The sequence below is a fragment of the Stegodyphus dumicola genome, chromosome X1 (genome assembly GCF_044657685.1).
Source record: "Stegodyphus dumicola isolate Sdum_Otavi_A_Nest chromosome X1, ASM4465768v1".
Lineage (NCBI taxonomy): Eukaryota > Metazoa > Arthropoda > Arachnida > Araneae > Eresidae > Stegodyphus > Stegodyphus dumicola.
In genome coordinates, this window is record NC_140780.1 from 117114725 (window position 1) to 117127394 (window position 12670).

General features: G+C 31.9%; 1 protein-coding gene across 3 annotated transcripts in view; it reads left to right on the forward strand.

The window, feature by feature from the left end:
* Window positions 1-9605, forward strand: part of LOC118184573 (glycine receptor subunit alpha-2-like) — a 145398-nt gene extending 135793 nt beyond the window's left edge. For all 3 annotated transcript variants that reach the window (XM_035354273.2, XM_035354274.2, XM_035354275.2), the window contains one exon: window positions 8856-9605. In XM_035354273.2, the coding sequence (XP_035210164.1) occupies window positions 8856-9080 (225 nt within the window). In that variant the 3' untranslated portion in view covers window positions 9081-9605. The remainder of the gene's footprint in view (window positions 1-8855) is intronic.
* The last annotated feature ends 3065 nt before the right edge of the window (window positions 9606-12670 follow it).

The window sequence follows — 12670 nt, forward strand, 5'->3', positions numbered from 1 at the left end:
GTTAGTTTATTTTACGTATTTAAATAATTATAAAACATTCTTAATTATAATTTATACGAAAATGCACTAAAAAATCTTGCTTCAGAATTCGAACACAAACTACCCATTAATCCTTTTCTACGAGTAAGTTTTGAAGTAACTTATAGAACAGAAGAAGCTGCAATAAAAAATAATATCTGTACGTGCACGGCGTCAAGTATCATCGTCCACATAAATGGAAATCCTGATCTCAAATAGCGCATAAGGTTTATTTTAGCTGAACACATTATTTTTAGAATTCTTATATGCATCTTCTAGCCCTCCCGTTAGGTTTCCTTAGAATGCAAATTAGTTTGGGTTTAAACAGGTTTATAAGTTAGGTTGTGGCAACTACTCAGTATAGCCTGCTGGACTGAGAACTCTTACCTAGCTGACCTGAATCCTAAGCTTTGTGTATGATAGATGGTAAGGTACCCCTATTGAATAAAGCCAAATTGATATAAAAGTTTTGTTTTCTCTTTTGCTGCTTTAAATACTTCAGTGCTTAAACACTCGCCAGTAGCGGGGACGGGGGTGTTAATTTAAAGTTGTAAACTATGAAGTTGTCTAAAACTAAGTTATTCATGAAACTCATTTGGAAACATCTAATAAAATTTTAGTTAAGTTTTACTTCTTGTCTGTGTTACTAAAGTTTTGTTAGACTACTGTTTAGTTACGTTAAAAAAAAAAAAAAAAAAAAAAAAAATCTTTTATTTAAGCTTTGTTGTTTTCCAACATTTTCTACACCTTTTCTGATTTAATTTATAAACACATGTTAAAAAACAATCAATACCGAATAAATATATATCAATTTTTCGAGTTTTAGGAGGGAAGAAGGAATGACGTTTTAGCGTTGGTCAAAGGGGTGTAGGGCAATTGTTTTGCCAGCTTCGGCAAGGAAAGGCAGGGAAACAGTTAGCGCCATCTACCAACAAAAATGAAAATCAGAAGCGAATAAGAAACTGAAATTAAAAATCTCTTTAAATGATTGAGGGGAGAAAGAGGTCATAATTAAAATCGTTGACTAAAGAGAATTTTATGGATATGGACATATTCAAAGAAATTTTATTTGTCAGTTGAAGTTGTTAAAGCATGTCTGGAAAAAGATTATTAAAAATAACGACTTGAAGAATGTACGACTCATGAACTTCCGTTTCCGAACGTAAGTTTCATGACCCGTAATGCGAAATTTGAGAGCTAGCCTCATTTTTATCAATATACAGAGTGATCAAAAGAAGTACCCGCAGGCTTTAAATATTTACCATACGATTATCTTTCTTTAAATATTTAACATAGGAATATAATTTCAATCACAAATTCTTTTAAAGTAAGACAGAGAATTTTATGAAAACGGTTATAACACTGGATGGTACGATAAAAAAAAAAAAAAAAAAAACTGGAAGCTTTCAGATTTTACATTACGCCATTATTAATAAGGAGCGTTTCTTTAACGTTTTGTGTGTTGCCTTTATTTATTAAATATCATGTTATTTGCACTCAAACCATAAAATTAAATTCAACATCAATATCGCAAAATAATTTTAAAATGAGCAAAGTTTTAGAATTTCCGATACACAGTCTCGCGCGCTGGAGATTTTTTTTTTTTTTTTTTTTTTTTTTTTTTTTTTCAGTACAGTGTTGCCATTGCTCACTTTGTACCAGATGACCATATTCGGTAGAAGATTACGTTATTCAAAATTTAATGGCTCTAGGTACCGTTGTTTTATCCCAATGCGAGAAACATACATACATTGATGGAGATTCTTCATTATTTAATTGCTTTAAATATAACTCAGGGAGATAATATTTGGTGGCAACAATTTGAAAAGTGAACCGACATTTCTAATGAACAAAAGCAAAATGCCAAAACGAAATTAATAGTCCTTCAGGGTAAATTACTCCTTTGGACTAAAAAAATCTAACTTTTATAAACTCCCTTAGGCAGAAAACATAACAATAAGTGGCATATTCTTTACTAGTGGGTTTTAAAAAATTCTCTGCCTTTACGTATATAATTCGCAGAAATATCCGAGAACGACTTTACCGCTTTAGATAATTTTTTCATGCTTGCTACGGATTTAAAATATGATTTTTTTCAGCAAACATTTAAAGAGCAGATTCAAATCAAACATTGATTTCTATAGCAATTACCATCTTGGGTTAAAACTGCATTCGTTATTAAATTTACAACTGACGCTTTGAAAGTATTTGTTAAGCATATACTTACAAATTTTATACAAACTGAAATGAAGCTACTATTTTACTAATCAAAACCCAATAAGTAGTTTACTAGTTTGTGAGGACCATTTAAAAGTTTAGATTTTATTTCTTAAGAGCACTTGCATATTTTTACGATGTTGAAACTGTTTTCATAAAATTCTTTATTTTGTTTTAATTAGCATCGTAATTAATTGGAAGCACGTGTCTAGGATCAGATTTTTAAAAAGTAAAGTCTGTGTCCAGCTGCCCAGGCGGGAAAGTGGTTAACAGGATTCGTACATATTTCTGCACACTGAAATTAAGTACTTTTAAGGACCATTAATGAAAAAAAATTAAGGACCTATGTGCAAATGTTAACTGAGTAAATTCAATTAAAAACATTATCTATGCCCGAACTTCACTTTTGTAATACCAACTTAAGAATAAAATAGATCCGTAAGTAGGATGCATTATTATTACAGATAAATTAATTAACATAATTATTAATAAGTTTGAGAATAAAATAAACTTTATCAAATTTATCAAACAGAATTAAATATTTTACACTTATAATAGTTGAACATATTTGAAAGAAGAAAATTTTATTTACGTCTTACAAACAGCTTTATGTTGATTTTTTTTTAACGGCTCATTTTGTCACATACTTTCTCAGTCTAAAGGTTTGGTAGATAGCAGGTAGATTTTATGTCAAGCGGCATAAGTTAAAATGAGAAGTAATATCATAATCAGCATAATTCATAACAAAAAGACTGGCTGTTGTCACCACTGCTACTCACCTAGAGAGAGAACTGCTGATTAGAACAAACATGAAAAGCCTGATGTAGGCACGGTTGGCAAGTTTTGAAAGTTCGGTTGGGTTTTGTCTGACGCAGTTATCATCCACACACTTGAGTCCTGGCTAAATGCCTGGAAAGTAAATATCAATGTGGATAAATCCGAGACCGTTTGGTTCACCCGAAGGAGAAACATCGATAATGAAGACTGCATCCACATGTATGATATCCTGATTCAGTAGACTAAGCAAGCCCGATACCTTGGAATTATTTTGGATAAGCGACTCACCTGGACCCCACATATTACACAGATTTAAGCCCAGTTCCGTGTCCGTAAACGTACACTTACTCATTTAATTGACCGGAACTCAGTTCTTTCTTATTGACAACAAATTACTCATTTACAAGACACTTTTGGGTCCCATCCTCTCATATGTCTGTCCTTGTTTGGGGATATGCTAGACTTACTAATGTAAAGAAACTTCAAATACTTCAGAATATCTTACTCAGACAAGCGGTGAATTGTCGATGGTTCCTCAGAAACTCGGAAATTCACCAAGAGCTTTAAGTACCAACTTTATGTGTTTACTTTGCTAATCTCGCAGATATTTTTTTTTAATATACCAAATGTTAACAATAGCACGATACCAGTGCTAAATTATGACTATAATTCTGACAGTAATAGAAAACGGCTGCTGGCGGTCCTCAGATATCTTGATAATTAACTGTTATTATTAATACCCATTTACTCAGTTTTTGACATCCTAATTATACCATGCACAATCTCCCACTGTATTGCTTTTCTGGTCAGCTGCTGATGTTTGCATATATTTACCTGTACATAATGTACTTATTTTCTTTTTCTATGCATTTATGTTTACTGTCATTTTATGTTATCTACTTCTATTTTGTTAATGCAACACATGGGAGACTCAAATTCTGCGAGCTAAGGCATTTCTTTTTATCCACTACACGCCAATTGCTTATCATGCGCACTTACCTTCGCCTCAAGGCCTGCACCGCAGGTGTGTTTCTGTCGGACTCGTATTTATATGCTCACCCATACTGTGAACTGTTCTGAACTTTCATTTTCTTCGATGTGTTTCATAAACTATTAGAACACTCAAAGAATCGAAAATCGAGCAACCATTATGCCGGGATAGCGTCTACACGCGGGCACCCGTAACAGCGAACCTTATCGAGTTTGCCTGAGCAGACGCAGTTACTGTCGTAGCTTCGTTTCTTACACTTAGGGTTTCTTACCCTTTTTTTTTTAGTCGCGACCCCTTTTTAACATTGAGATGTTTTTCGTGACCCCCAGGACCCCATAATAGTTACAAAAATTTTCTAGGACCCCCATAAGTATTGCCGAAATCCGACACACGCGTGAATGAAACTGCCAATTTTTTCACTTGTACTGTTATATACTATTGCAGTTTTAGGTCATTAACTTTAATTTCTAATTTTAGGACATAGAATAATGTGAAAATTTTAAATAAGTAACAGACCAAATGACAGCGTAACATGCAAAGCAAGGAAAATGAACGTTTATATTATAAAAAGAATGCGTCGAAACGCTTAATTCTAAAATTATTATAATAAGAAATATCAAAACTGCTAAATTTTTGACGACCCCCTGCTGCAGGTCCCGTCGCGACCCACAGTTTAAGAAACCCTGGTGTAGAGTTTCAGGGGTTGTAACCCGGTTAATATACTTTAAGGTTCCAATAAGGCACTAAAGCACTAGAGGTGTTAAGTTGTTTTGTATTATTTTAAGTCTCACTAGAGGCAAAGAATAAGCTTTAGATGAATTTTTACATTTTTGTGCTTTATCTTGTGACCACGGTAAGGATTAATGAAAGGCAATAACTCGCTTTAATATGCAGAGATAATTTTTAAGGGTAAGCAGTTAGTTATAAGTAATTAAATTAGGTAGTTAGATAACTTAGTCATTATGGATTTACATGGCGAATATTAAATTTCATTTACTTTTTAACAACATCTGTTAAAAAAAAGCCCTAATAAAATCACAATCTAATAAAATTTCACACTTTAAAATTCATGTAATTTATGACATTGATTCTTAAACGACATTAGGATAATTACAATTTAAAAGCTACAAAACATTTGTATTTTGCAGCAACAACACTCAACAAAATACTTATGCGTCTATTTCATTTGAAGGTTTCCCAGACATTTTGGCTATTTTATATAGATTTCCTTCTCTTTAAGCATCTTTTCAAACATGCGTTTTTCATGTCTCGAAATCGCGATTTAAGATATGTATTAGATTTATATATAGCATTGTTCTAATATTTTGACACAAAAATCGGACTTTTTCTGAAATGACATGCCAATTTTTTTTTTCCATATTTCGATTCTACCACTCAAATTGCGTCAAACTGACAAGTTTTCTAAAAATCGCATGAGTAATTTAAAAATAAAATCTCAAAATTTTAGCTCCTCAATGTTAATTGAATTTGGTATATATTTATTGATCTCTCTTTTTTAATTAAATTTATTTGAATTTTCCTTTCATATTTCGAAATTTAGGTTCATTCCAAATAAAATTCGCCCATTTTTTATGATTTATTTTTTAAATTTGTATTTTTAAATATTTTTTCTAAATTTTCGAAAAACATTTTAAATTATAGGCTATAAAATTTTTACCATCACCTTAAAGTAGATGTATTTTAAGCATACCTGCAGAAAATTAAAATTTTTTATTCAAAATTTCCGAAAATATACGAGAAATTATATACTGGCGCGTTTTGAAATTTGGCATATTTGTTGAAAGCGATAACAACATCAAATGTGGTTTAGGCACTTTGTTAAATTATTCGAAAGGAGAACGATGTGACTTTTTTTCCGTCCTTCACAATGGAAGGGAAAGGAAAATGGGTTGCCATATATTAAGAAGTTGGCCAACTGAAATATTCTTGGCGCAAACTGAAAAAAGTCGCCAAGATAAATTTGTGAATTTCTCCGTAAATCCCAAATTTTACAAAATTTAATATTTAGGCATAATTTGAATCGTAGAATCCAAATATGAAAAAAAAATTGTTATGTTATTTCAAAAAAAGTCCCATTTTGTGTCATAATACCTATGTTAGAACAATGCTATATATAAATCTACTATAAGTCGCGCTTTCGAGACATGAAAAACGCAATTTCGTCAATCGGCCCAGTAGAACGGGAGATATAGAACTGCCCCCCCTTTTTTTTTCTTCGCAGTGTGCCTATGAGGGTTTACTTGATCTAGTAAAAGTTAAGTAGTCCAAAACCCCCGACAGACGTGAAACAAATTATCGTTATGTCTGAAAGTAACTACAAAGTTAGACAAAGGTTTAAATAAGCTTCTTTTTTAAAAATAACTTAGAACATAAAGGCATGTTCTGATGCTAACAAAATCAATTACAGCTCGTGGTGATGTGATTAAACAAGAACAGTCAAATTTAAACTAAAAGTGTGACTATACAATTTAATTTTAATTTAAGCTGGCTCAGTAATTCTATTGCCATAACGAATTCAAATGTCGGGAGCGATAATGCAAAGACGAATAATTACAAATTATCAGAGCTGGCAGGAACTAATGCAGCGAGCAAGCGGAGGTCAGAAACACACTCTATCTTACGCTTCAAAAACCGCAGTTTAAAAACTGTCTAACCATTTGCATTCTGGTGATGGGGTAATATAAAATGGGGAATTATAGTAAAGGATGAAATTATAATCAACTGGGTAATTTACATAATAAGAACCGTACCTATTGTTGAAGAATAATTTTCCTTCTTCAACATGTTTCCTTTTCATTTTAAAATTTTTTATTTAATTAAAGATTTCTGTTACTTTAAAAAAAATCTAAATGCATTTAGAATGTATAGAAAAAGCTGCTAATTTTATTTCTGAACATTCAGAAGAAATGTGAAATATATATGGTAAGGGCCGGTTACAGAGCTGGTGGGGCAGAATTTTTAGAATTTAGTGACACACCAAGCAACAAAATCGAGAAACGACAAAACTTTTAGAATTTAGAGCAGGTATTGGAAGCAGAATTTAGGACCCACAAAGATTGCATCAGTCGGGAAAATACCTAGCGCCAGCCCTGTGTATGATGGATTAAGGCATTATTAGATGCATCTTTTAAATTGTCAGTTTTCATATTTCTTTATTAATAAAAATATTCCTTTCTATAATGATTGTTCATGTGATAAGTTTAGAAGCATTCCTGATATTTTCCATGCTTGTGTCTAGTGAAAAGTAGAGAAAATAAAGGGGATATAAACAAGTTAAGAAAAATATTCTAGTATCAGAAGTAAAACATTCAAATTTTATGTTTTCATTGTTCTTCTAGACGTTCTATAAAAAGTAAGGAATTCATGGCAAACTTTCCGTAAAATGCATCCATTACGTGTTAATACCATGGAGACATTTTTCTGGAATCTTTTAAAATCGTGAGTCTATAAATCTTGCCTTCAAAACCTTCTAAACTTTTCAAGTTGCGGTGTCTAAAATCCTAAAGAAAAATTACCCCTACCAATTCAGTAACATAAAAAAGCCCGAAATATTTTTAAAAAAAGGTGTAAAATTAATTTTATAGAGAAAACTGATGCATATTCTGAAACAATTACATGGGAAAAACTGTGTTACCATGAAAAAATTAAAAAGAATTTTTAATTAATTACGTAGCTATTTTGCTTTTGCTAAAAACTGTTTCGTAAACTGTGCTTTATAGCATTACACTTTGTTTATTTTTCAGATTCAAAATATTGTATATTAAGTAGCCAAAATAGAACTTTATACTATCACAGCAAAAAGTAAAAATGTTTTATTTTAATGTTAATTTTTAAATATAATTTCAATATATTACCATTATTTTAATGAAATTTGTCAATGTTACAATGTTTCAAAAATATCGTAAAAAAATTCCCATATCTCAGAATTAAAAATTTTTTGTAGAAACTGATCTTAAAATCCCCAAAATGTTGAGAAGTTTCTAAATTTAAAACCATTTAATGAAAGAATTTACATCCCCAAAAGCGAAAATTTGTTTAAGATATCTTCATTAGAAAAAACAAAATAATTTCGAAATGCTTATATTTCACTTCTTGCTCAGAAACTCGAGTATCCCACCATTTATTTGAGAAATAGGAACAAATTATAACCCATTCACCCATTCAAAAGATATCTTAAACATTGTCATCATATTTGTCAGTGAATCGCCAAAAATATCCCTCCAAAATGCTAACTCACACTCAAAATGGCAGTCCTAAAAACAGACAAAAATTTCAGATGATTAAAATTAACGACCAAAAATCGATTCCAAAAAAAACCTAAGGACTTTTAAGGTCTTTTAAGGACGGTACGAACCTTGGGTTAGTTACTCTGACTGCCGTACTAAAGGTTGGACCACCTATTTAGTGCCTCCGTAATAAAGTAACCATCACTTCCGGCCGTTGTAGTGGTCAACGTCTACAATGGCTACTCAGTGTCCATCTCTTTCAAATAGTTATGAAAGTAATAAAGTACATTAGGCTAATGAAAGTTGGAAAAAATTGGAAAAAAAAATTGGTCATATTTGAAGTTGGGTAATTTTGAATGTCTTAACAAAATGCTCTCCGTATTTCAAGAGCTATCATGAAACAAAAATGATTAGCCATAGGGCATTCTATAAGTCTTGTTCTCACAAGTATTTATATGCATCATTTCCGATCTATCTCAATTATGTTTAATTAATTTATTGCTTTTTAAGATATAGTGATATAGAGATATCATATAAATTAAATTCTTTATACTGTACATGTAAATTATACCTTCTTAAAATGTAATATTTTCCGTATGTTTCAGAAAAATAAGCAAGTTTTGGAGCTTTATAAAAGCGATGAAGAAAAACATCAAGTGCAGCTTGAAGATAATAAAGAAAGTGCTGCAGAAATGGAAAAGAAAGCATGCGTAAAACGAGCCTTAACTGTTGATCGCACATCTAGAGTACTGTTTCCATTAATATTCTTCATCTTCAATGTGGCATACTGGGTTTACTACCTCCACCTTTCCAGACCAATATTTATTTAACCTTGTGTACCATATTCCTTCTGTTTTCTTCAGAATTTTAGAAAAAAAAAATGTTTGAACACATTTTAGATATTTATAGATTTTTACTCAAAAGAAAATAAGGATTTTTTCCGTTACAAAGCAACATACGTTACATTACAACATACATACAATATACATTACAGAAAGTTACATGCGCCTATTTGTTAAAGCCCCAAAAGGCATACTTTAGTCACAGTCTCCTTCCGACTGAGGTAAGTTGTTTAAAAACATAAAAACTATTAATTATTTGAATAAACAAACGACGAAATAGAATGATACACTTTAAAAAAATATTGACTTTATTTCTTTTGAAAATAAGAATAGCGTATTAAAGAATAATCATTTAATTCTACAGTGGCCAATAAGCAACGTTAGCGCATTTATCTTTGAATAGGAAATTGTTTAGCACGATTATCCTGTAACTGCAAAGTTCCAAAAGTAATTAATATATCAAAACTGTTTGTGCACAAGTTTCTCGTCTTTGTATAAATATTTGTTTTTTTATTTGTTGTTATTCTTTGTATACCTTTGCAATGTAATTTACACAGACAAAAGAAAATCCATATATATATATATATATATATATATACATTCGTACACTAAACAAGCAATGAATGTTTAGAAATGTCACTATCATCACAGAATAATCTTTTAGATGCATAGAAACGATTAAAATGCCAGATATTTACTGAAGCTATACATTCACAGAGAATGAGATTTAATTTCATTCCCGGAAATTTGAAAATTAACTGCTGCTTTATAAAATAGAATTAATGGGTACCCAGACTTCGAAAATGAGAATTTCATATTTTTTCCGACAGTAAGTATTCTAGGTTTAAGTCTTCATGTACACAAATTTTACCAATTAGATCCTCAGCCGCATTTCAGACAGCGTTTAATCTGTGTTTGCAATCATAAGAGTGAGTGAAGCAAAAGATCCACTCAACTTGGAAGATGCTGAAAATACTAATGTCAATAATGAGGACCCAGACTTCGAAAATGAAAAATTTATAATTTTGTCCTACCGTCAGCATTCTATGTTTAAATCTTCACGCGCACAAATTTTAGTAAGTAATTCCTCAACGATTTTTAAGAGCGAGTTTAATCGCTATTCACACTAACAATAACGCACGGCTTCTTTAAATAATATGAGTACACATTCATATGTATAATTAGACAGAAATGGATATTAAATTTACTTTTTAAGATGATGACTGAAACCTGCATTAACTCTTTAGACCCCCGGATATTACCGGTAAGCCTATTTTACAGGTGTACCCGGTAAGATCGTATAAATATTGTTTATGCTATAAAATCTATGAATACTAATTGTGATTCGTAGTTTGTGAGTTTTTGCGAGACTGCATAATGTGGGATCTCGTCGTAATTAAAACGCATACGTAATGCTGGACACCTGTTTATTTTTGCTGGACATCACGAATAAAGTAAATAAGTATGCTTAGAACACTAAATTATAAAATTATCTCCCGGCTCTTCAAGCCGCGTAGCATGCATAATAACCTTTCCGTAGCTTTCCCTTCTTGGATGTGAGTGTCTATAAGAAAGGTGCTAGGCGCGCCGATTAGAAGAAAGTGCACATGGCCGGAGTTCGCCGATCCTGACACTTGATAGTGTCTTTCACAGATCTGTCAAATCCGCATACAAACATTCCTTAAAACTTAAAAACCTTGTAGAGACATAAGTTATTTTTTAGAAGCAGGAGTTATGCAAAATGAACAAAGCCTGACCCAATCGCCAAATCCTTGGTGTAGAGAATCATCATCCACCACTAATTTAGTTCGGACGCCACTGTTGAAACATTCGGTATTTTTGAAGCAGGAGAGATGAAAAATGAGCAACGCCTTCGCCGGAAATCGAAACACGGACCGCTGGAATACGCGCCCAGCGTGCAGACCACTACACCACGAAGGCACGCTAAGAGAGCGGGAGAAATACTTTATAACATAATATTACTAAACTTTCTAGCTTCATTAACCAATTCTTACTGATTTCAACTAAAATAATTTGGAGATAAATTCAAGAATCTAAATAATTAAAAAGGCCTAACAACCAATTAACTTTTCCACTTCAGTTTAAAACTTAAAACGTATCTATGAATGCAATAAGAACAAAATTATTAAATCTTAATTACGCCTTCAACAAATAACACAGCATATTTTCTTCTTAAAAATCCTAAACATATCATATTTCAGCAAAATATAGGTAATAACCATAAATAAATAAAATTTCTAGCAAATATCATTTTAGCCAGTTTTTATTTCTAAAACCCTATAGCTTTCAAGATTATCTTAAGTACATAAACAAAATAAAAACAATCCGAACCAATCATTAGCATTAAAGTTATCATACTTTGGCAAACACCCCACGTAGAGCAAAAAACCCTACCGCTAAGAAAACGTTAAGAGGAGATCACAGAAAGGCATATTACGGACATGTTGAAAAACAAAATTATAATCGTCAAAAATAGCCCTGTAGTACTTATGCCGGAGAAAGAATTTCTCACATACCGATTTTAAGGTCTGGCTATTCACTATTGATTACAGAAACCTACACAATATAATAAAACATCCAGCTCACTCCTTACCAGTAATCGAGAAGATAACATGGAATATTAAATCAACAAAATATATGCTGACGCTAGACTTCACGACGTGCCGGAAACTGTAATTATTACCAAATCAGGGATTTAGTAACTTTCTAAGAAACCATTTGGCCTATGCGGAACTCCCGCTGCGTTTCACATTATAATCTTAATCCCTGTACCTGGTAAATCAACGTTTATATACTCAGAGGACATGTAACAGGAAACACAACTGATAAGCACATTCAGGATTTGCACAGAATCTTTTCCCTTCTGAAGGAGACAGGTTTAATAGTGAATGCGGCAAAATGTCAATTTGCGAATAAGTAACTTATCTGAGTTACAAAATATCTAAACGAGGAATAGAAATCGTGATTCAAAAATAGCAGCTATGAAAAATTATGCGCCACATAGCACTGACATCATTTTTGAACTTGTCTTTCATTACAGAACAAACATAAAAGATTTTGCGAATATATATTTAATTTTCATATTAATTATTTAAATATTTATTTCATCGTTTATTTTAATAACAGCAACTTTTTCTATGAATTTTAAAAAGCTGAGGCTCGAACCTGCAACCGCTCGCATGCGAGATGCGCACTTAATCGCGAAGCCACAGCCAGACGTATCAACCTTGGCTTTTGACCTTGTGTAACAGTGAATACAAATACGACGTCCCTAGGCTGGAGATTTGCGCATGCATATGCCTATTCCAGGCGAACAAATACAATCTTAAGGACCAATCAGCGTATTTGTCTTTTGAAGTGGACATGGATTTATTTTTCAAATCCTTACTTTAACTTTCTTCTTTGCTGTTTTAAATGTAAGATTTTTTTCACACTTTTAAATTTCTCTTTTTTATTTTACAAGCACATATTCTTTTTATTGTTTTCTTCTCATTCTTACTCAAGTAACTTTATTAATTTTTCATTTCACGTTTACACTTTTGCAAACGTAAATTTTA